This window comes from Cibotium barometz, chromosome 12 (genome assembly GCF_041138505.1).
Source record: "Cibotium barometz isolate CiBa-2024 chromosome 12, ASM4113850v1, whole genome shotgun sequence".
Classification (NCBI taxonomy): Eukaryota; Viridiplantae; Streptophyta; class Polypodiopsida; order Cyatheales; family Cibotiaceae; genus Cibotium; species Cibotium barometz.
The window spans coordinates 53,477,907-53,502,643 of NC_141057.1; the positions used below are offsets into that span (position 1 = coordinate 53,477,907).

The 24,737-nt window shown below is 39.6% G+C and overlaps 1 protein-coding gene across 1 annotated transcript; it reads left to right on the forward strand.

Annotated features, from left to right (window-relative positions):
• Positions 1-4,609: 4,609 nt before the first annotated feature.
• Positions 4,610-5,592, forward strand: LOC147633581 (polyubiquitin 11-like). Its single transcript, XM_086806698.1, has 2 exons — positions 4,610-5,414; positions 5,506-5,592. Exon 1 carries the CDS (start codon positions 4,704-4,706, stop codon positions 5,391-5,393), a length of 690 nt encoding a protein of 229 aa, XP_086662824.1. The 5' UTR covers positions 4,610-4,703; the 3' UTR covers positions 5,394-5,414; positions 5,506-5,592.
• The last annotated feature ends 19,145 nt before the right edge of the window (positions 5,593-24,737 follow it).

Here is a 24,737-nt window from a genome sequence, read left to right on the forward strand (position 1 = left end):
CTGATCAATTCACTATTGATTTTACAACCATTCCGAATGACGTAAAACATTCCATTGCTCATGCTCAAGAAAAGTATGTTAAGCAAGCAAATCATAAACGTAAAGCTATATCCTTTGAACTTGGAGACTATGTACTTTTGAAAATTAAAAAATGTTGACTTAAAAGTGTTGAAAAATTCCCAGCTGTTAAGCTTGCACTAAGATTTTATGGACCTTTTAAAGTGATCCACAAAATTAATGATGTTGCATACAAACTTGAATTACCTTCTCATTGGAACATTCATAATTCCTTTCATGTTAGCTTATTAAAACCTTTCAAAGGATAACTTCCCACTTATCCAGTATATAAAGAACCACCTCTTATTGAAGGAAACCAATAAATCTTAATCCCATATACCATCATTGACCAATCAAATTACACCAACTCGTATGGAGACCAATATAGCAAATATTTAATAACTTTCAAAAAGCATCCTCGTGAAGATGCAAGATGGGTGCTTGAGAAATATTTTCGTGCTTTCCCTGAGATCCTCCATTCTTTTCAACAAACCGGCAATTAAGGGCAATTGCAAACTCAAGCAAGAGGGAATGTTATGGGAATATATTTTAAGCCCTCTTAAAAATATTATTCTACCCTCTTAGATAATTTGAGGACGCTTGGATTATCTTTGCGTCATGCCAAATTATGTTAATATCGCAGGTGATACCATTATAATTATTAATACGTTTGGTGGATATTGATGTATGCTTGGGGTCTCCAATGTTTGTTTCAGTTGGTTTGTATGTAGGGGTGATTCCCGGGTTACTTATGCCTGGCAAACATGTGTGTGATGATGGTTTTTATGCTTATGGAATATTTATTTCACTAATTTATTGTTGGTTATTTTATAGGTGAAGAGGATTCTAAGGATTGAGGAGAAGTCGCACCAATTTATTACTTAGCACACCATTTTTGTAAATAAGCTTTGTAAATATATGTGCTAGCTTGTGCACATTTTCATTTATTTTGTAAAAGCTATAGTTTATTAAGCATAGACTTGATCTTTAATATTTGGTAAAGCATGATATGCTTTAAACCCAAGCCTCAATTTATGGGCACTCTAGATAAGAGAGTGTCGTGCAAGAAATGCACCCCTATTTGTATTTTTGGAGGCGATGGCCTAATTTAGAATAAAATATCTCATAAATACTCATGTGTGGAGAAAAATAGGTCATACACACATGAGGAGGGATGATTGCACCCAATCTTGGAGCCGAATCTTTGTGAGCTAAGTATTTTTATTTGTTTTTGAATATTTTAATCATGGTCATGTGATGTTTGATGAATTGTTGAATTTAAATCAATTTCTTACAATTTATTTGATTTCTATCTCCCTAGAAATTTAGATCCTGTGACATTAACACCTATGTGTGTACTCAAAGTGGAACCGCCAAAACTGGGCTGCTCTAGTTTTTCATGTGCATATCAATACTTCAACATTCACTATTGGATGTGTGTTAGCACATCTAGGGGAGCACAACATGGACTTTCCTATGAACTTTTATAGCCGTTAACTCAATGATGTTGAATGTACTTACACAACCACTGTGAGAGCGAGAGGGGTTTTAGCCATGGTATATGCTATAAAGAAGTATAGGCATTACCTCGTAGTAGCTACCATTTGTAAAGCTCTGCTTCTTTAGTTCCTTACAAGAGAATATGTTCATCTTTGTTTATGTTGCACATGTCCTTTTAGAAATGAATTGTTAATTATGAGTCAATGGTCATGGCTTTGATAATAGGTTTTTATTAGTTTAGGGTACTTGTAACACACTCTTAGAGCCACCATTGACTTGCATTTAGTTCCATGTTAATTTATCCAATCTCTATGGGTTGTAACACACTATTAGTCATTTTCTTACATTTTGTTCCTGTTTCAATGCTGATTTCTCTAAACTCTATGGGTTGTATCGAAGCATCATCTTCCAACATACACTTTATGGATCTTAGAAAGGTGTAAAGCAATTAATTTTCTTTATCATGTAAATTTTCTTTATCTTGTGTTTCTTACACTTATGCCATGAGTGTTACATTGTGCTCAAATGCATATAAAGAATCTTTGCTTCTTTTGTTGACATTCTCCTCTTGTTTTCTTTGCACATCCTTTGCAAAGTGCCCTGCCCTTTATAATAGTAACAATATGCAAGTGGTTTTGCTTATCTTGATGGTATTGTTGACTTGCTACTCCCCGTGTTTTATTTCATCCCTTATATGTGTTAATCGTTTTCACAAAGAAGGCCTTTTATTCATGTTTTACCTTATTTAGCTCTTCGATTGAGTGCATTGCTACTAAATAGTTCTTGACTTCTTCCCTTCCATTAAGTGCATTGCTGTTAACTCTTTACTTCTTCCCTTCCATTAAGTGCATTGCTATGAACTCTTGACTCCCTCCCTTCCACTAATTGATAGTATGACTACCAAAAGCCGCTCAAGATAATTTGAGATCATTATTGCAATTTTAGTTTTGGTATTGGTTCACCAATTGCTCATAAATGCATTAAAATATATATTTTTACATTATATTTACACTGTTGCCCCCTCTCATTCTTAATTTCATAATCTCTTTTTTTTTCCAGCTATTTTCACAAATTTTGGCTTCATATATCCTCGCTAGGGTGCCCCACTCTGCCATTATAATTCAAACATGTCAAACTTCACTTGGTGTATTTCCCTGGCTTAGGAAGATCAAGGAGGCTCCCTTTGTTGCAAATCCAACACAACATCAATGTCTTCTCCTTCTTCCATACATAGTATAATTTCTTCTCAAATGACTAGTACTGGCAATATGTTCTCTTCTAGTATAATTTCTTCTCAAATGACTAGTACTGGCAAAATGTTCTCTTCTAGAAACATATGCATTCTCCACATTTCCAAAGTGGGTAGTTTTGTCTATTGAACTTATCTATGATTTGTCGATTTGTGTGAGTGCTATTTATTATGGAAAAAACCTTTGATTAGCCTTGATAAGTATAGGTGAGAATGTTATATGTTACAAAGAAGTAACTTGCGATGTGTTATTCTTTTGTGAAGCTCAAAGAATGATTACACACTCAATAGTCAACAAATACAATCCTATGTTTAAAAATTTATGATACTAAAGTACGCAACAAAAGAGGAAATGTTAAACTTAAGTTGGTGGAGTCATTTACATGTCTCACACACATTGTTTAATGTAGTTAGGACACCTCCCCATGTCCTACTAATCCCATTTTACTGTTGTGGTTGGTAGAGTAACTTACATGTCTCACGTATCTAAACACGCCCCTCCATATACTAATTTTACCTTGCATGCCTTCAAGGTAGCGACTCGTTGATGCAGCTCATAAGAGGCTAAACAAGTTTGATGTTGAGCACATAAGGATGGTATCGATGGGTTGTTGCCTTGGCTTGCCTTATCCTATTGCATGGTCTATACTCCAACATTTGGACTTGACACGAGTGTAGTTCCTTACCTTTTATTCACCCTTCTAAGCCAATGCTACTCAAAGATTCCAACACTTATATTCCCTTATTTATCTTGTCATTTGACTAATTGTTGACAATATTTTAGGTGGTAAAGTTGTACTGATTGTTTAATTGGATCATGCTTCATTTGTTCCCATGAAGAATTGTAGGACACGAGGAAGATATAAACATTCATTTAACAATCCTTTATTGCTCATCATTATTTTTTTATTAAATATGGATATGTTTGTTCTCTCTCTCTCTCTCTCTCTAATATATTATGTATTTGCTTTTTTTAAATCGATAAAATCCATAAATAAAAGAATCAAAGGCGAGCTTAATGAGAACCCTTCTCTTGTTTTTTAAATTGGCATTTGTGGTTAACTATTTTTTTGAAGGAGCACAAGTGCTATGATTAAAAGAAGAAAAAAGAGGCCGAGATTGAGGCTACAACACAACGAGAACAATAATGCACGAGACATAAAACTTGGTATTAGACTTGAATATGTGACAGAATGATTTCAAACTCAATAGTTAAACACAACAAGCTCATGTGCAAGAAAGCTCATGACACTAAAGCATATGTTTAAGAGTCCATTAACAATAAGAAGCCTAAAAAGGGAGGCAGAAGCTACTAAAGGGACTTGTTAAGTGGTGCAATGAGATTGGAAATGTTAGCTTAAGAAATTGCCGATCCATTAAAATTGCTGATCCATTGGAAATGTTAGCTTAAGAAATTGCTAATCCATTGGAAATGTTAGCTTAAGAAATTGCTGATCCATTAAAATTGGAAATGTTAACTTAAGAAATTGGAAATTGTTAACTTAAGAAATTGAAAATTGTTAACTTAAGAAATCGGAAATAGATTTAAAGTTAAATGTCATGTAGGAATGGAAAAACTAGCATTCATGAGCTTTGATATGAGTTTATGTCTCTTGATCTTCCATGTCCATGCTCATATTGGTGTAAGTTTTCAAGATAAAGGAACCATGGAGCGGCCCATAATCTAGACTATATATAAAGCAATTTGCAAAATTACGAAACCTATTTCTGGAAAATCCAAATTTGGGACTCGCTAGGTCTTTCGAGAACGGACTTCTAGAAAGACCCGGTGCCGCCTATAATAAGGCGGCCACAGCCGTTTTTTGAGACACTGTAGCCCTCTTCATCTTCTTGTCTGCAACCCTAGCCTCGTTCTTACATTCTTACATCCATCATCATGCAGATCTTCGTGAAGACGCTCACCGGCAAGACCATCACCCTCGAGGTGGAGAGCTCCGACACTATCGACAACGTCAAGGCCAAGATCCAGGACAAGGAAGGCATTCCTCCCGACCAGCAGCGCCTCATCTTCGCCGGAAAGCAACTCGAAGACGGCCGCACCCTAGCCGACTACAACATCCAGAAGGAGTCGACCCTCCACCTCGTCCTCCGCCTGCGTGGAGGTATGCAGATCTTCGTTAAGACCCTCACCGGTAAGACCGTCACGTTGGAAGTGGAGAGCTCCGACACCATCGACAACGTTAAGACCAAGATTCAGGACAAGGAGGGCATCCCTCCAGACCAGCAAAGGCTCATCTTTGCTGGTAAGCAGCTTGAAGACGGGCGGACTCTGGCTGACTACAACATCCAGAAAGAGTCCACCCTCCACCTGGTCCTGCGTCTCCGCGGTGGGATGCAGATCTTTGTTAAGACTTTAACCGGTAAGACCATCACTCTGGAGGTGGAGAGCTCCGACACCATCGACAACGTGAAGACGAAGATCCAGGACAAGGAGGGCATCCCGCCTGACCAGCAACGCCTGATCTTTGCCGGAAAGCAACTGGAGGACGGGCGCACCCTTGCAGATTATAACATCCAAAAGGAGTCTACCCTGCATCTTGTCCTTCGCCTCCGTGGTGGCGTTTGATTCGCCTCTGTCGTGGGAAAGGTCAGTAGGGATGCTGTATGTGCATCTCTCTTTTCTATGCCGCATCTGGTTGTACTTGTTTAATCACAGACTTCTCTTGATTTCTATTTAGGTCTGTGAGAAGATCGTTTGTATGGCGGTCTCCTTGCTGCTACTTCCTGTTGCGGTTTCCTTTGTCAAATTTATTGGCTTTCTTTGCTGGCTCTCCCTTAGGCAATCTAGTAAGTAAGTAAAGTATCGATGTTTTGAATATACGCGAGCCCGGAGACTGAATCTGGTAAAGATCTGCAAATGAGTTAAATTGGCTGGGAAAGGGAATGCGTGGGGTGTTTTTCAATTACGGAGAAGGTCGTGACTATGTCGGTATCCTCACCTCTCGTCTGAATCACTCTAGTCTGTCGGGGGTCGTTCGTTCAAGATCGGAATTCTTTTCCATTTTCCTGTCGGAGATATTCAATCATGGGTATTGGCTCTAAGCACAGCATTAGTGGCCTAAATTAATTTTGATGCCCCTTAACCTTGGCTCCTTGGAGGAGGGTGTCAACATTTTGGAAAATTTATGGAAAATTTATGTGGAATCTTATGCCCCAACGGAATAGTCTGATAATGAGGATAGGTTCGATACCAACTGAAATGCCAACATTTTGAGGCTCTTCGCTTCAAGAGTTCCACGATACGCTCTTGTATCAAACTTTGACTTGGGCCGCCTCTGAAACACTGGCCTAATATTTCCTGCTTCATAATCTCGCTTTCTTTCTTCACAACAATAGTATTAGGTGTTCAGCAGCTACTCTAGGAGGTTAGGGTATGCAACATGTTTTGTGTTGAAGTAAGTATTGTCTTCTCTTTACTTCTCCATTTGTTTGCAAATTCTTATATATATCACTAAAATGGCTATGAAGGATATGCTAGCACTTAAGCATACTAAGCTTTTGATACCCTGTAATAGCAAGCCTCTTGCCCCCGTCATTTATGTCTTTTGATCATTGTTTAGCTTGAAAGGGTGCTCTGTGCACATGTTCCTCTGCTTCCAGCACTATCTTATGTTATCGGTCTAGCTTTTCCATGAGAGCATTATTGAATATGCAAAACCAAGCTATGAAATTGGTTATAATGGGGGGGTTGGTCACAACAGTGTAGATGCCCATGGGCTCCTATAGAAAGATCAGCATGGTAATGTATGTGTCCGTTACCACAGAGGCTTATTTGTTTATGATCCCCAAGCTGAGCAGAGGTAGAGGCACTTCTAGCCTTATATTCTGATATAAGGCCATAAGGCTGAGTACATGCCTAACCAATTTCAAGTACCTTGCTAGGTGGGCTTTGGTGCTGCACAAGCTTTAGGAGCTCAGTGGCTACTTGGGTAAGGACATCTTCTTTATGTGCATCTGGCTAATTGGCTAAGGAAAGCTTCTTTATCTAGCTTTGAGGATAGAGAAGGGAGAGTTGTTGAGGAGCTTCTAACTTCCTTTTTCTTTAGTTCTGCCACCTTTGCCTCTAACCTTTTGATTCTCTTAGCTTTGGCTTCTAAATAAGCCTTCATGCTAATATTTGTGCTATTTAGAACTTTTTACAACGTCTTTAATTGAATTCCTAGCCCTTCTTCAACTCCTCAGGCCTTATTCAGCTTTATATATTGAGCTTTATATTAGTGTTATGATAGGCATTGGCCTTGTCTAAGTGTCTTGTCAAAGTGTCATTTTGAGTTTTTGTAGAAAGCACGGCTTACTCTTAGGTATAAGAATACATAAGCTACTCATGCGTTGACTCTAACAATTCTTTTGAGCTTTGAATGTGTTGATGTTCTCTTTCCAACTTGCCTATGGTGGTCGTTTGGGCTTCCTGAAGCTCATATTGTTTTGTTCTAGAGGTATGGGCTTGCCGTAATTTGAGAGTGCTAAAGATGATTGATTCTGCATAAGCCTTTGCCACCTTTGGTGGCTTTGAAGTGGAGAGGGCTACCTCCTCTGTTAAGACTTGTTTTGCCTATTTCGAAAGCATTTTAAACTAGCCAAACCATTGAGTTGGGATCCTAACTTTGTCTCCTTCTTTGGTGTCTTCTTGGTTCTGCTCCTCCTCCTTAGCCCCTTGTGTAATATGTTGCCTCTTATTTGGTGTCTTCCCCCTCCTTATTCTTCTTTTTCTTTTCTTTGTTAATATCTGTCTATGAGCTTGATTGTTCCATCATTTAGCCCTACTCATTGATAATGACAAATAGCTTTCTTTTGCCTTTCTAAATCTTGTGTGTCATTGTGTTCTCTTTTCTAACTAGGCTCATGTTCACATGTGAGGGTTTGCTAGGGCTTTGGTTCCTTCATTGGAATTGAGCTAGTTAGCCTTTGCAATGGTGGGGGAAACTTGCTTATGGTTTGCATGCTTTGATAGATAATTCAGGTGAGTAGAGGTGCAATCCCTAGATATGGCTCCTTGGGGTTCTTCATCTTACAACTACCTCGTAATGGATGAACCTCGCAATGTTCTCCTTTGCTTGCTGGGGATTCTTGCTCAAGGCTTTGTTGAATTTGATCAAGATGCTCACATCTACTTGTGTGGTCTTGTATGGTTTGCAAAATGATAAGTATGCATAATAGAGTCTGCAAGGCATGACCAATTGCAGGGTAGGATGATTTCATTCTAGTAGGGTTTTGATGAGTGGTCTTGAAGCACTCACACTTCCTAACCAAGGTGCTGATTTTCTTGTCCCACTCTTTGGTCACTGTGGGGTGATTTTAATAGTGTGTTTCTCTGCCTCTTTCTCAAATAAGTTTACGGCGATGCATTCTATCTTTTGATTGTAAATGGCAATGGCCTCACAACATCTTTTGAGTGTTAGGAGTATGCACATGTAGAAGTATAGACAAGGAAAAAGAGAGAGCTTGTTGACAAGATCATCTTTTATTATAGCATGAAGCTTATTACAATGGCAATAACCAGTAAGATAAGTGTTGCATTGTGCTTGGATTGGATGATTAGCTGACCGCCCTTGGGAGCTGGCCGCCAGTCCACAACCTACAGATGGCGAGAAAATAGGCATAGCCCCATAACACGGAGATGCACAATATTCTAACACCCCCTCTGCAGCTCAATAGTGTGCAAGAGTCTAAAGAAGATAAGCTGATGAAGATACATCCTTGGACCGTCCAGTATTGCAGATTCTAGAATCATCTTGAAGAGAGCACCCGCTAACCTATTTCCTCCAAACACAATGGCACCCACAAACAACAAAGAACTTTGCTTGGCCCTGAACTCCCTCACAAGTGTAAAGTGAACTCCAAGAATAAGATGATGAGCCGTCCCCCATTATCCTCCAACAGTGAACTACAAACACTTTATGTTCCAAAACCTCAAACAATGAACCCGGAACACATCCTGTCCAGAGTCTCTGCTACACCAAAGAAGACCTTGTCCTACCAGTTTCAATGCTTGAAATTCCGACTCATGGTTCCCATGCACTAGGAAATGGAGTTGCTACCAGCTCCCTCTCCCACCCACAAGCCTCTTCTGGCTAGACGCACATGGGGGAACATCATGTATACTAGAGAAGTACACCATCTTGGTCCTCTCAACTCGGTATCACCTTGAGAGCCCTAGATGGTATCACCTTGAGAGCCCTAGATGAGTTACTAGAAGTATCTAAATCACTGTCATGTGTCGTGTCTTTACCCTTCTTCTTAGATGAAGACTTGCCATTGGTCTTGTCCTTCTTCTTGGACAAACAATCCTTAAACAAATGTCCTCTCTTCCCACATGAGAAGCAACGGCTCTAACCTTTCTTCTAAACTGAAGTAAGTGCCTGATCTGAATTGTTAAGAGACACCTTATCTTACCTTGAGAAATGAGGACAGACTCTTCTTCCAAGAGAAGGGAGCTAAGGTCATCAAAATCTAGTGGAGTGGTTGTGACCTGGTACCTCAAAGCCCAAGAAACCACATCATACTATTGGGGAAGCTTGGTGAGGATAAGTGCAGTCAACTGAGTAGAGGACAAAGTAGCACCCATTGCCAGTAAACTGATCATGGATAACCTTGGCCTTCATGAGGAACGACTGCATAAAACTGCCAACAAGAAATAACAGACCATAGCGTTTCCCTTGTAAAGTAACTGTCTGTCCCATCGATGAATCTAGAGCAAGAGATCGTCCAACTTGGACCAAACTTGATCGGCACTGGTAAGAGTTTTTACGATTGGTGAGACCTCCTTTGTAATGGTCCGCATAAGCACTAAATGCGCCTTTGAATCACGATCCTCTGAGTCTTGTAATTCCACAAGGAATTCATCCTCTTGAACTTGGGTCCACCTCCTCGAGTTCTGAAGACACTTCGACTTCTTTTCACTGCCTTGAGCCATAAGCCCTTATGGATGAACTAGATCCGCATATTCAGCTTCCAATGGGCATAGTTGGTTCCGTCCAACTTGTCATCCTTGTTTGTACAAGGGGGAGCCATATCCACAATAAGAAAGTACATAAATCTCAGCACTCCAAGACTCCTCTCGAGCACTTTGCAAACGAAGTGAGCCAGGTTACACTACACATGAAGAAACCACCTCCAGAAGTTATCATATCTATAAAAGCAACAGCAACCACTACACCACTAGCCACTTGGACTTGCACCTTGTCACCTCTTAGGGGTTGCACGGGGTAGGAGCACCTCCAATAATAAAAAAACGTTGGTGTGAAGGTGTTGAAAATGCAAGTACAATAGAAAAAATGCAGCCACCTTCTAAAGCTAGAAACGCAAGAGGAGAGGTAATCAAAACGCAGATGAGGAAAGTTGGGACCTAGTCAACTGATACCATGTTGGAATATGCACATGTGGAAGTATAGACAAGGAAAGAGAGAGAGAGAGCTTGTTGACAAGATCACCTTTTATTATAGCATATAGCTTATTACAATGGCTATAGCCAGCAACAGACGTGTTGCACTGTGCTTAGATTGGATGATTAAGTGATTATGAGGATGCCCCTTTTATAGTGATGTAGGGGAGCGGGCCAACATCCAACTACCTACAAATGGAGAGAAAATAGGATAAAACCCATAAAATAGGCATAGCCCCATAACACAATATTATAACATTGAGGTCTATACCCCAAGGTCGCATCTTTTGAGGTCTATTCCTCTTGTCCAAGGCATCTTTTAAGATCTATGCCCTAGGGTGGCATCTCGAAGATGGGAAGCATATTTATCTTGTCCAAGGCTTGATTTTCAAGTGCCAAATTTTTGCACTCTAGTGCTGGCACACAATAGACATAGTTGAGCTAGGTGAGGGGATCCCAAAAGTGAAATCTAAGGATACTACCCCCCACCACTTGTGTAAGCTCTCTTTGTCGATATAGATTTTCTTTACCCCATTGAGGTCCATAATGGCATATGGTTTTGCATTGGTTTCTTTGACCTTGTTTGTCCCTCTTGGGTGTGGGCTAGGCCCTGAGGCCATAGTGCTTATGCACAACTTGTGTTCCTCTATAGCCCTCTCGGGTGTTGGGGGGCTGGGCCGCCCTAAGGCCATAGTGCCGATGCACAACTTGTGTTCCTCTACAACCCTTGATCAATGAAATGTGTTACTTACAAGTAATTAGTGCAATATCTACCTAAGCCTGCACCCTTATAACTTCTTGTTGTCCCATAGTTTGTACAATAGCTTGAGTAGGACGACCAAGGGTAGGTTTTCCTACAAAGACCCAAATCTCATATGACATTACAAGTTGTGCCTATGCACAAATTGTGTTCCTCTTCTACAACCCTTGATCAATGAAATGTGTTACTTATAAGTAATTAGTGCAATGTCTACCTAAGCATGCACCCTTATACAACCCTTGATCAATGAAATGTGTTACTTATAAGTAATTAGTGCAATGTCTACCTAAGCATGCACCCTTATAACTTCTTGTTGTCCATAGTTTGTACAATAGCTTGAGTAGGATCAAGGGCATGTTTTCCTAAAGAGACCCAAATCTCATGAGTAGGATCAAGGGCAAGTTTTCCTAAAGAGACCCAAATCTCATGAGTAGGATCAAGGGCAAGTTTTCCTTAAAAGAGACCCAAATCTCATGAGTAGGATCAAGGGCAAGTTTTCCTTAAAAGAGACCCAAATAGTTTTTTCTTCCTCATATATCCAATAAAGCAATTTTGGCTATTATTTATGTGTTTACCAGGAAGTCTAGGCAAAGCCTCCACGTGATCATTATGCATTTCAGCCATGTGGATAGGTATAACACCTCTCCTTTGATTTTATTTTTTTGCCCAAGCTTTAGCTTCCCATTGGACCCATTTCTTAATTTTAGCCTCTTGTTTTCTCCTTCCTTCAGCCTCATGAAAGGCTTGAAGTTGTTTATAGGGTAGTAGCCTGTAGTACTTTCTAAGTTTACTTCCACCATAGGATAGTGACCCGTAGTACTTTCTAAGTTTACTCCCATTGAGGAATCGTTCCATCTACCATCAAGGATCTCTAGGTATATTGCCCCTCTTGTTTGTGAGTTTATAGATTCTAAAAAGACCCTACCTCTCAATTTCAATTTCCTTTTGTTTTTGTTGGGGTTATAAAGTAGGACTAGGTCTCCTTCCTTAACCTTTTGGTTTTGATGTTAGCATTAAGAATCACATTTTTCATTCTCTGCATACATGTCCACCACTAAGTATAGCCTCACTTCATCCAGTTTTTTGATCTCTATAAGTCGTTCACAAACAACTCATTGCTTGTCCATTTCGTTTGCTTTGCTACCCTCAAAGTTGGGATCATGAATCCTACTGGGAGTATAGCATCAAGTCCAAAGACTAGGTTATAATAAGTAGTCCTATTTAAAGTTTTGTAGTAGGTAGCTCTATAAGCCCATAATGTGGATGAGAGCTTATGCTCCCAATCTATCCTCGATGCTGCAATTGTATTTGTAAGCACACTATGGCATAGGACCTTGTTAGTGCTCTTAGCCTATCTATTTGTTTATGGTGGATAGCAAGGGGAAGTCTTACGGTGCATTAACATGAGTTCTTCTAAGAGAAACTCAACCACATCACTTAAGAAATTGGTCGCTTGGTTGCTAATTAGCTGCAGAGGACATTCGAATCTAGAGATGATGTGCTCATACATGAGCTTGGTAGTCTTTCCCACATCTACTTTTACTGTGGCCTTAGCCTCCACTCACTTGGTCACATAATCGTGGTAGAGCCATGATGATGTATCATGCTTGTGTGCTCCTAGAGTGGTAGGGCTAATGGGTCCTATAAGTTAATGGCCCATTTAGCGAAAGGTCTTACAGACGTAATTGGCTATAAAGGAATTCTATCATTTTGTTGGAGAATGGTGAAGCACTAAGACTCATCACAACCTTTGACATATTCCAGTACATCATCAAAGAGTGTGGCCACCATAGTCCAGCATACATGACTTTCTTATCGTGATTTCTCCTTTGAAGTGCCTTCTAGAAACTCCTGCATGAGCTTGTTCTAGAATATCAACATACTCATCCTCAAATATGCAGAGTCTTAAGACATCATCTTTCCCTTTCCTATAGAGTTGTCTAAAAATGAGGGTGTATGGGGTTGCTGTCTTCTTTAATTGGCGTTTTCTTCTTAGGGACATAGTCTTGTCTAAGGGAAGTCCATTGCTTAAATATTTTGCCTTGGCACTAAGCTTGTTTAAAATATGGACGCATCTAGAAGATCATCCTCGATCCCTATTGGTCTCTGGCCATTGGAAATTCTAAATAGGTGATCAACTCTCATATGTGACGTTCCTTTGCAAAAAAATGACATGATGAAATTAAGCTCAAGAAGAAGTAATAGCCACCAAGTAATTCACCCTGTGGCATATGGTTTGTTTAAAAGGTAAAGAAAAGCCTAATGATATACAAAAAATATAAATTTATTTGCTTAAAGATAATGGCAAAACTTCTTAACTGCATAAACCATTACTAAGACTTCCCTCTCTATGGTGGTATAGTTCTTGTTTGGATCATTGAGTTATCTACTAGTATAACTGATAGGAAAGTCCATGTTCTTTTTGCTAGGTTGAGCTAATATGTATCCTATAGTGTAAGCTCATACATCTATGTGTATGTGGAAAATGGCATTCCACCTTGGCGCTCTGAGAATCAGAGCTAGTATTAAGGCCTCCTTAAGCTTATAGAATGACTCTTATCGCTCTTTAATCTACACATGGCATATAGTGGTCTAGCAATTTTTGCATATATAAATAAGATACCAACATGGCATATAGTGGTCTAGCAATTTTTGCATATATAAATATGAAGCATCTATATTACCTTGTGTGACCCATGAATCTTTGGACTGCTTTCGATGTTTCTCGTCCTTTTGACCCTATCTCACCCATGAACTTGCACTTTTCAAGGTTCAAGCACAATCTGTAATGTTGGCACCTTGCCAACACTAGCCTCAAATGGGGTATGTGCTCTCATCTCAACTTCAAGTTTACATAGAGATCATTCATGAAGAACTCTAAGAATTTCCATGAGGATCTCTAAGAATTTCCACGCAAATGTTCCCCCCATTCTGTAGCAAATATTTTTTATGTTGGTCCTTTGGGTTTATAGATACTTGGTTATACACCCAAAAAATCCATATAAGAAGCTATAGGCTTCTTTCCCTGCCACTCTTTAAAGTATATGTTCAGTGTATGGTAGTGTGGGTAATGATATTTTACCATGGCTACATTTACCTTTTTCACGTTAACACACACTCAAATCTTACCATTCTTCTTGGGCACAATCATGTGATACCCAATCTATGTGCTAAATCTCTCAAATGAAAGCCACATTGATAAATCTATTGACTTCATCTTTGATCACTTTAGCATAGGTTTCATTATACCTGTACAATCTTTTTTTGACCGGCCTAACACCATCCATTAAAGGAATTGTGTGTTGACAAACTTCTGGAGGGACTACTTTAAAATCAACATAACTCTAAGCAAACACATCTTTGTATTCCTTGAGAATTGCTACAAGCTCGATCTCCTCCTCTTGAGTTAAGTCTATGGTAGCTATCCTGGGCTCCTCTCTAGGTAATGCTAAATCCACTTATTTTGCATCCTCTGGTCCATCATAGGACACTCCTGGTTCTTTGTGGGGTTTTTCCCTTTTTGGTGGTGGAGCACACACCTTACGGTTTTCAACTTTATAATTCTTAAATCGAGAAGAGACTTGTTTAGATTCCTCCTCTTAATCACTCATTGTTGGGCTCGAAGGCTTAGCCTGCTTCTTGCCTCTCCCTTCCTTTATAGCCTTGTTTCCTCTTCTCTATCCATACTTGGAAGTCTTTTTGGAGTCTAGTGAAACTGTATCGTAGGGGTAATCATGGGCTAGCACTTCAATTATTTCAGAATCTATTTTCATGACAATATTTATACTAGGTCTTTTCATTAGATCCTTCTAGTAGCTAGAGCAAAACTCCTTTGTTGCCTTCAAGGCTTCCACATATTGTAAGTATTATTCTTCTCCCTTTAAGGCTTGGCAATTCTCTGGCTCTAATCTTTGCCGATTTTTTGTCTCTTTTGAGTAGATCTTCTCTGAGTGTTCTGGTGACACTTCTCCTTTTGATAGTCTTCATTGTCTGAGGAGATTTTGGTGCAAAACTTGCACTTAGCCCTTGAACGGCACCATTTTCGGCCCTTGGGAAACTTTTTGATTCCTCCTTCCTTGCTCGTATAGGACATACATCCATTGTGGTGCATCTAGTTTTCCTCCTCTTTGGGGTCTAGTAATGAAGCTATGGAAGCTTCATCCTTTGATTTACATCTTTTGTCGCTTCATCCACTAAAGTGGTACATGTGTATTGAATCCGAGTGAGCAGTCATATCTAACCCCAAGTCATCGATAGGCATTCTATTTTACCTCTAGTCTTTCAAATTATCTTAATGATGTTTCCCTCTTGTGACGGAGGTAAATGACATCATATCCCCAATTGTGAATCATTGATAATTGGTGCATGAATGGTATTCCCAATATTACATCATAATTGGTGAGCCTTCCAAAATCGACAAGAGAAAATGTATGCTCATAGGTCATGCCACATAAAGTTACCTCAACATCCTTCAGGATTCCCATATAGGGGTTCTTTTCTCTCATCCACCCCACTGATGGACTTCATTCGAAGGTTTTGGCTTGCATGCCAAGTATTCGGCCATGGTTATAGTGATTGGGGCCAAGAAAATTGCTCTCGAGGCTCCCATTTCTCCTTTCATTGCAGACCTTAAAGATAGTACATTTGTAACTATCATTAAATCCTCATCTTTACCCATGTAGGATGGTGTAATAAGTAACAAGCTAGGTTTAGATTTGGATGGCAACCCATGCCCAATGTGCTCATGGAACATCATATTCTTGATTTCCTCAAGATCGTGGAACTCTTCTAATGTTTTTGTCGCGTTTTAAAGCTCTTCATGAGACTCTTATTGCTTACTTGAAACATTTCTAGCTAGGTCTGTTGTACCAACTCCTGTTGTGTGTCAATCAACTTCGAGATTCCCTTTTCGAGGTAGGGTAAGCTTGTAACTTCTTCGAAAGGGGTTCTTTTAATCCTCTAAATTTGTATTTCCCTTTGTGGATTTCTTGGCCATTTCAAGAAGCTTGTCCTTTCAATCCATTATGATTAATCCGTCTTCACTTTCCTCACCTTGTTTCTCATCAAGAACTAGAGATTCTGGGATGATTTCTGTTCCTACATAACTCGGATCATCAATTGGTTTTAACCCCGGGGTTGTTTTTTCTTCTCTATGGTCCTCTCTATCAACACAGGTCCAAGACTGTTTAACCCCTTCTCGTCATCCAAGGTTATTTAGCTTACTCATTAGGAAATTTTTGAACTCATTTTGGGGCCCTGTAAGGAAGTTTGACCGGAATATTCCCTCCAAAAAGGGGCACTGGATGAAATTTTTGCAAACGAACTCCAAATTTGTCGGACCTCACATATTTAGATTCTACTCTTCAAAAGCTATCCATTGATATATAACACGATAGGGTTCGGAGAAGGGACAAGATAGATACCTAGAAGATTCCTTTTTGCCTAGGAAAGATTCACGTTACGTGAATCTTTCCTAGGCAAAAAGGAATCTTCTAGGTATCTATCTTGTCCCTTCTCCGAACCCTATCGTGTTATATATCAATGGATAGCTTTTGAAGAGTAGAATCTAAATATGTGAGGTCCGACAAATTTGGAGTTCGTTTGCAAAAATTTCATCCAGTGCTCCCTTTTTGGAGGGAATATTCCGGTCAAACTTCCTTACAGGGCCCCAAAATGAGCTCAGAAATTTCCTAATGAAATCAGGAACATCTTTGATCTCAGCATAACCAGGATGAATTTTTGGGTTTCTTACCCTTATCTCCTTACCACTAGGACTTGTAAGCTCTCTCTCTCTCTCTCTCTCTCTCTCTCTCTCTCATATTCCACATCTAGCTATTCATAAGCAAGAATTGAGCAAGCTCACCTCAAGCGCGCGTGCACACATACACACACATGCACTCATCGATGTAAGCAAGCTACTCCATAAGACTCCATAGCTAGTGACTAACATAAACATGAAATTATGCATGAATTAAAAGAGATTAAGACAAGAAAAATGATGGAACTCCCAAGCTTGAGCTCAAATGTAGATTTTATTATTGAAAGTGCCTTTGCGCACTCCCATAAGTCTCTTATATACAAGTGGGCTTTGCTCAGCCACAACTCTCGCATATATGGGGGGTGCCCCAAAACATGTTCTCGATACACCTCAAGCCTTATATGAGCTAGAATTTGTTACAATGGTAGGCCTTTGGCTATGTATAATATGAAATACCTAATCTAGGCTGGGGATTACAAAGAGGTACAGAAAAGGAGTAACAGTGGTGGAACCCCTTTTGTAAGAGAAGACCCCCTAAGTAACCATTTCTATTAAAGTTAGTGGGCCACCAAGTGTGCAATCCTTCCAAGTGTGCCAACTCCCATCAACTCCATCAAGTCCTACTACCAAGGCGCACTCGAAACACCAAGTGTGCAATCCTTCCAAGTGTGCCAACTCCCATCAACTCCATCAAGTCCTACTACCAAGGCGCACTCGAAACACCAAGGTCCCACAAAAATTTCAAGTACTACACCATAACATCAACTTGCTAGCTAGAAAGCCAAAGCAAATTCAAGTGAACCAAAGAGTGGATGATAGTGGCAAGTTGTCTTCATGGTTGAGCAAGTCGTATTTTGCTATTGCCACTTACTGAGGTCACCAAGGTGCCCTTTTTGAAGGTGGATGGCCATCTCATGTGCGACCACCTTCATGGTTGAGCAAGTAGTATTTTGTTATTTGGGTGGCCATTCCATACCATCTTCATAGTTAAGTAAGCGGTACTTTGCTATCACTTTACTGTTGAAATATACAAGTGAATGGGTGTGTGTGGGAATAAGCCCTTAGCAAGAGGCTATAAAAGAGAGTCTGTAATTGAGTGGGTAGCAGTGAAAAGATGAGAGGTATCTACTGATGAGAGAATCAAGGGTAGCATGAGTGAATATAGGGGTGTGAAAAGATTCTAGGAAAAGGTGCCCTCAATTATAGGGGAGGTGGCACAAATCAAAGAGAAATCAGTGGGATTAGATGCTTGGCATCTTATGGATGTAAACCCTATGAATTGAGGCATTGGCCTAATGAGTATTTGTATTTTCAATGATGAGGAATAAAGGAAAGAATTCTGAGAGAAGCCCATGATAGCCTGAAAGCTGGACATCTAGGGTTATAAAAACCTATATGTCTGTGAAGAAAAGCTTCTTCTTTTCGAAAAGAAAGTTCATTTTTATATTATTCCAAAAGAGTAAACCCCACCGTTTGTGCATTCTAAAAGAAATATTCTAATTTACTCCATGTACATATTCACCTATGAATATTCATGGATATCATTGATATTAATTAGTAAAATTAATTTCTATGCATATAAAGATGCATAATGAAAATTTTTATTATAAAAGTGTTGTTTTCATTGAATTTAATTTTATGCATAGAAAGATGCATAAAGGATTTATTTTATTTTAAAAGTGTTATTTTCATTAAAATTGATTTTATGCATAGAAAGATGCATAAAGGATTTAATTTTATTTCAAAAGTGTTATTTTTCTTAAATTTGAATGTATGCATAAATAGATGCATAAAAGGATTTTTATAAAAGTGTTATTCCAACTGAAGTTGATTTTAATGCATAAATAGATGCGTAAAGAATCTTTACATCAAAAATTAGAATTCTCTTAAATTCTATGTTTAAATTCTATGAATGGATGTGATGTAAATAGAGGTGATGAGATGTGAGGTGAATAGATGTGATGAGAATCAGATAGATGTGAATGAATGGATGGATGGATGTGATGTGAATAGAGGTGATGAGATGTGAGGTGAATACGTGTGATGAGATGTGATGAGAATCAGATAGACGTGAATGAATGGATGGATGGATGTGATGTGAATAGAGGTGATGAGATGTGAGGTGAATAGATGTGATGAGAATCAGATAGATGTGAATAAATGGATGGATGGATGTGATGTGAATAGAGGTGATGAGATGTGAGGTGAATAGATGTGATGAGAATCAGATAGATGTGAATGAATAGATGGATGGATGTGAATGAATAGATGGATGGATGTGATGTGAATAGAGGTGATGAGATGTGAGGTGAATAGATGTGATGAGATGTGATGTGAATCAAATAGATGTGAATGAATGGATGGGATGTGATGTCATGTGAATCAGGATGTAAATGAATGATATGGGATATGAGTAGTGAATGATATGTGATGAAAATGGATGTGAATGTATAAGTGAAGAATGGATGTGGATATGTATGTGAAAGAATGGATGTGGATGTGTATGTGAAAGAATGTGATGTGAATGTGTATGTGAAGAATGGATGTGAATGAGTGTGCGAAAGAATGGATGTGGATATATGTGAAAGAATGGATATATATGTGTATGTGAAAGAATGTGATGTGATGTAAAGAGATGTGATATGTGATGAATATATGTGGATATGAAGTGATAGATATGAATGTATAGATAGATGTGAGAAGTCGTACTTGTGAACGATTAGATGGATGTGGATGAATGAGATGAGATGTGTATGAATGAGATATGATGTGGATAGAATGTATGTGATGGGATGGTTATGAGAATGTATATGGTGGATATGAACGATTAAATGTGATGGATATGAATGAATGTGACGTGATGTGTGATGTGAACGAATATGATGTGATGAGATGTGGATATGGGTAGATGCGAGTGGATGAGATCTGATGCGGATAAATGAGAAAAGATGTGATGAGATGGAAAATGATGTGATGAGAATGGAAATACATATGAAATAAATGAGGATTGATGTGGAATAATATGGAAAGACGAGAGTTCGTTCTGGAAACTGTATTTATGACATGTAAATGACTTTTTTATGTCAAGAATGCTGGGGAAGTATTTTGACCGTCTTGTGAATGAGGTCTACCTAATCTATTAAAGTTGCAACAGCTGACGGAGAGTCATTGGAGGACGTCTCGCATAGCAAGGTCGGCCGAGGTCTTGACCGAGCTTCCGGTGTACGGTGGATGAGGGATCAAGGAAGCGGCCTAAGCACTAGGTCACCTGCGAAGGAACCTAGAGGGTGCTGACCATACGATGCTTGGACTCTGGGTCACCCGACGATACCCACGCGTGCATCGAGGAAGATATTGGAACAAGGAGTAAGAGTTGTTTTCTGAATTCGGGCATGGATTTGGTTGATTGACTTTGCTGGTTCTCAACGGATGAGTCCATGGCCCTTTTATATGGATCCGTTGGTTGATCTTGCTGATCTTCAACGGAGATTCCATTTTGATATGTGAATAGATTGTTGAGTACTATGAGCTAGGAACCATCAAAAAGGCCCCTGAGTGGATAGGTGGTGAGCGTTTTGGTTGCCAATGATGCCATAGGTACACCGCGATGAAGCAATGATTGGAAATAAGGATTCAACCGGAGATTTTGAGGATTATGATCAATGACTATGATTTCATTAAATGATTGTTTTAAAGACAGCTGAATCTGTGAAAAAGGTAATTTCATATTGGGTGTATAAGTGGTGTGACTAGTTTTAAGTTTGCATGAATATCCGACTAGGGCGCTTGGGAACTCTTTTCCCTGGTACCCGGGATAAAATCTAACCAAATTTCTAATTGGATCCCATCACTACAATGGTTGGGCGGTTGGCTAACCCACGGGACTGGATGGGATTAGGCTGGACTGATGGATCCCTAAAATGAGACTCAATTCTGTTATGGTACGATAGATGAAGTAAATCCCGAATTAAAATTGTTCTATAGAAAAGAATCAACGGTTGTGCCTCTCAATGAGGAAAAAAGCGTTGGTCTCTATGATCCAAGTGCAATCTTTTCCTTGATCTGACTATGGGACTTGCGGGTTCAATCAGATCAGTTGAGTTAGGTAAGGCTTTTGACTACGTTTGAGTAAAATTATCTTGGAGGAATCGCCCGTGCTTTCTGGGCGAGGAAAGTTTTTCCGAGTTCGGTACTGGAAGAACCGAGGGATTAGTCTCTTATGTAGATATCCATGGGCGGCCCCGAGGAGTGAGGGACCCTGCCCCACGTAAGAAGTGCTACTTCCGCTGCTAGCACCCATGAATTCATTGCACGGTGGGTACAGGGATCTTTCAGCTGGTATCAGAGCAATTTAGCTAATGTGGATCAACTGAGAAGCCAAAAATGTCAAAAATTTATGAAGTAGCAGTAAAAGATTGTAATTGTGATAAAATTCATGCAAATTGATAAATTAGTAATTGGGTCTTCGAATGTTATCTGATGATGAGTTCTATATAAGGGATATGTATCCCATGATTCTGTTGGGTTCACTAGACTATTTGTAAGTGGGGTAGGATGTAAGATTCCTTCCTCCAGCTTTTGAGGTGTGCGATGTAAGAACCTCCCCTTTTGATCTTATAATTATTCCCCTCTCTGAAATAAAAGAAAGATCATGTTTTATCCTATTTTGGCCTGGAGAGAGAAAATGTCTAGAGGGAGGTAATTCAAAATTGAGATATTTTTAGATATAAAAATCCTCCTAGTATCTAAAATGGTTTCCCTTGAAACAAAAATTCAAAAAGAACTTTTCAATGTGCAATTGGAATTAATTAAAAATAGGTATAAAGGACCTTAGCCTAAGAGTCCAGATTTTCAAAAAATTTTGAATTATACTCCAATTAAGGTTCCTATGGACCAATAAGATTAATCCAAATGTAGGGAGGAGATAAACTGAAGAATAAAATAAAATCTCCCAAAAATGAGTAAATGCTCACATAAGATGAAGAGTTGACTAAGGACAAGGTTTATTAGTTAAAAAAAGAAGAGATATTTAGAAGAAATGATGCATTTTCGACACCTCAATGTGGGGATCTCCCCTCATGAAGGAGGCGCCTATTTCACATGTATGGAGGAGTTTTAAACTCAAAAATAATGAGATATTTTCATCTCTCCTCTCTCCTGTTTCAACTAGATCCAAAAAGTAAGAAGCTAAACTGACCCAAAAATAGTAAAAAATTGACCAAACTCATCTGGAAAATTCTAGAATCAGTTTGCTTGGTTAGAGAGAAGAAGATTTCAGTCTTGTATAATGCCTTTCTTAACTTTTGCTTTCGAATACAGATACACACGATCCCTAAAATGAGAATTCTGTTATGGTACGATATATGAAGTAAATCCCGGATAAAAATTGTTCTATGGAAAAGAATCAACGGCTGTGCCTCTCAGTGAGGAAAAAAGCATTGGTCTCTATGATCCAAGTGCAATCTTTTCCTTGATCCGACTATGAGACTTACGGGTTCAGTCAAATCAGTTCAGTTAGGTAAGGCTTTTGGCTACGTTAGAGTAAAATTATCCTAGAGGAATCGCCCGTGCTTTCCCGGCGAGGTAAGTTTTTTCGGGTTCGGTTTTGGAAGAACCGAGAGATTAGTCTCTTGTTTGGATATCCGTGGGTGAGGCCCCGAGTGAGGGACCTTGCCCTGTTGGAATTAGGGTTGCAGGAAAGCACACAAAGCTTGGAAAAGAAGAAGCAAGAATGCACACAACACACTATGTATTAGATTGTATCAATGTACAAAAGATAAGTTAGCCCTAGAATGATGGGCGTATATACAAGTAGGGAGAAAAAACCTCCTAAAGAGGGAAAAAGTGCCCCGGCAGTCCTAAGTGTGTTAACATACATCGCTGCCTATATATAACCATTCTCCCTGGGAGTGATGGTGTGAACGAGAGCTGGCACTCATGTATAGGGAAGTGCCATGCCCGAAGTAGATCAGTCCACAAAGGGGAGCAAGCCCAAAGCTTTGCGGAAAGCTTCAAACTTCTCACGAGGAAGCGCCTTTGTGAAAAGATCGGTGAGGTTGTCCTGTGCTGGCACATAGACCAAGCTGATCTCTCCTGCTGAGAGTCTCTCCCTGACATAGTGATAATGCACCTCAATGTGCTTTGTGCGAGCATGAAAAACTGGGTTTCTCGCAACTGCCAATGCGCTCTGACTGTCAGTGTAGATAGAGGTGGCAGACTCCTGTCTAACACCCAAGTCAGCCATAAGCCGTCTGAGCCAAACACACTCAACCGTAGCTGTGAAAGCTGCCCTGTACTCAGCTTCACAACTAGAAGTGGCCACAGTAGGTTGCTTCTTGCTCAACCAAGATATGCATGAGCTACCGAGCATGAAACAAAAACCACTTGTGGACACTCTTGTGTCATAGCAACCAGCCCAATCTGAGTCCAAAAAAGCATGTAAATCTGGCGGCAACGATCCCCCCCTTGGGATAAAACAACCCAAGATGTATGGTGCCACTCAAGTAGCGAAAGATGCGTTTAACTGCCTTCCAATGCTGAGACCCTGGGCTATGCATAAACCTGCTCACCTGTGAGTGCAAACTGAATGTCCGGCCTCGTAATGCATACATAAATGAGGCAACCAACAGCTGTCTGATAGAGTGTGACATCAAAGTGATCTCCAGCATCATGAAGACTCAACTTCAAACCTGTCTCCATTGGAGTAGCAATAGGCTTGCAGCCTTCAAGGCCAAATCTTCGCAACAATGTCTCAATATACTTTGTCTGACACAAAGCAATACCTCCATCACACTGCTTAAATTGTATCCCCAAATAATGATGCAAATTGTATCCCCAAATAATGATGCGAATGCCCCAAATCTGACATCTCAAAAGAGGCATTCAAATCAGCCTTAAAATCAGCAATATGACTCTCATTTGGTCCTGTGAGCAGCATGTCATCGACATAGAGAGCAATGATTAGATGTACATCATCCACACGTTTAGCATACAAAGTGCTTTTTGTTGGACTATTCTGAAAACCATGTGCAGTCAAATATGCATGTATCTTTTCATACCAAGCTCGTGGAGCTTGCTTTAAACCATATAAAGCCTTTTTCAACTTGCACACTTTGTTTTCCTACCCTCTTTGAACAAAACCACGAGGCTGCGATACATACACCTCCTCATGCAAATCTCCATTCAAGAACGCAATCTTTATATCCAACTGATGTACATTCCAACCATTATGAGCTGCCAATGCACAAATGCTACGAATGGTAGTCATACGACAAGTGGGAGCAAAGGTCTCATCAAAATCAATGCCCTTTTCTTGAGCATAACCCTTTGCAATAAGTCTAGCTTTATAGTGATCAACTTTGCCATTTGGCTTTCGTTTCAACTTAAAAACCCACTTACATCCAATGGCCTTTTTACCAATAGGCAAATCACACAAAGACCATGTACCATTCTTCATTATAGCATCATATTCACTTTGCATTGCAGCCAACCAATTTTTTGATTTTTGTGCCTCATCAAATGAAAGAGGTTCTTCCTCTTCACACATACTAGACACAACCAAAGCATAACAATCTGATGCATAAGAGGCATGCTGAAAACCTGAACGAGTACGACTAGATATAGGTGTATCAATTTTACTATCACGCAAGGTTTGCACAGTCATTTAGGCATACCTCTAGCCTCCTCATTTTTAGCCCTATCCTCATGAATTACATCCTGTAAATCTGCATCAGAAATAGGCTGATATATGATGTCGTTTGAAATCTGCATAGGCTGAGTATTTGCCTCATTAGGACTTACATGTGAATTCCCACCTATAAATAGAGGCAACAACGTATCAAATACATCCCGTGAGCTCACACATGTCTCTTTGGTACATGATAACAAAGGCTGCACAGCATCTTCCACAAAAACAACATCTCGACTAATCAAGATACGCTTTGACTGTGGATGATACAACCTGTAACCCTTGCTCTCAGCACTGTAACCCAGCCTTATTATCCAATTTTCT

What these genes read in the sequence shown, in the direction of transcription:
- LOC147633581 (XM_086806698.1), top strand. Translation starts at nt 4,704, where the DNA reads ATGCAGATCTTCGTGAAGACGCTCACCGGCAAGACCATCACCCTCGAG.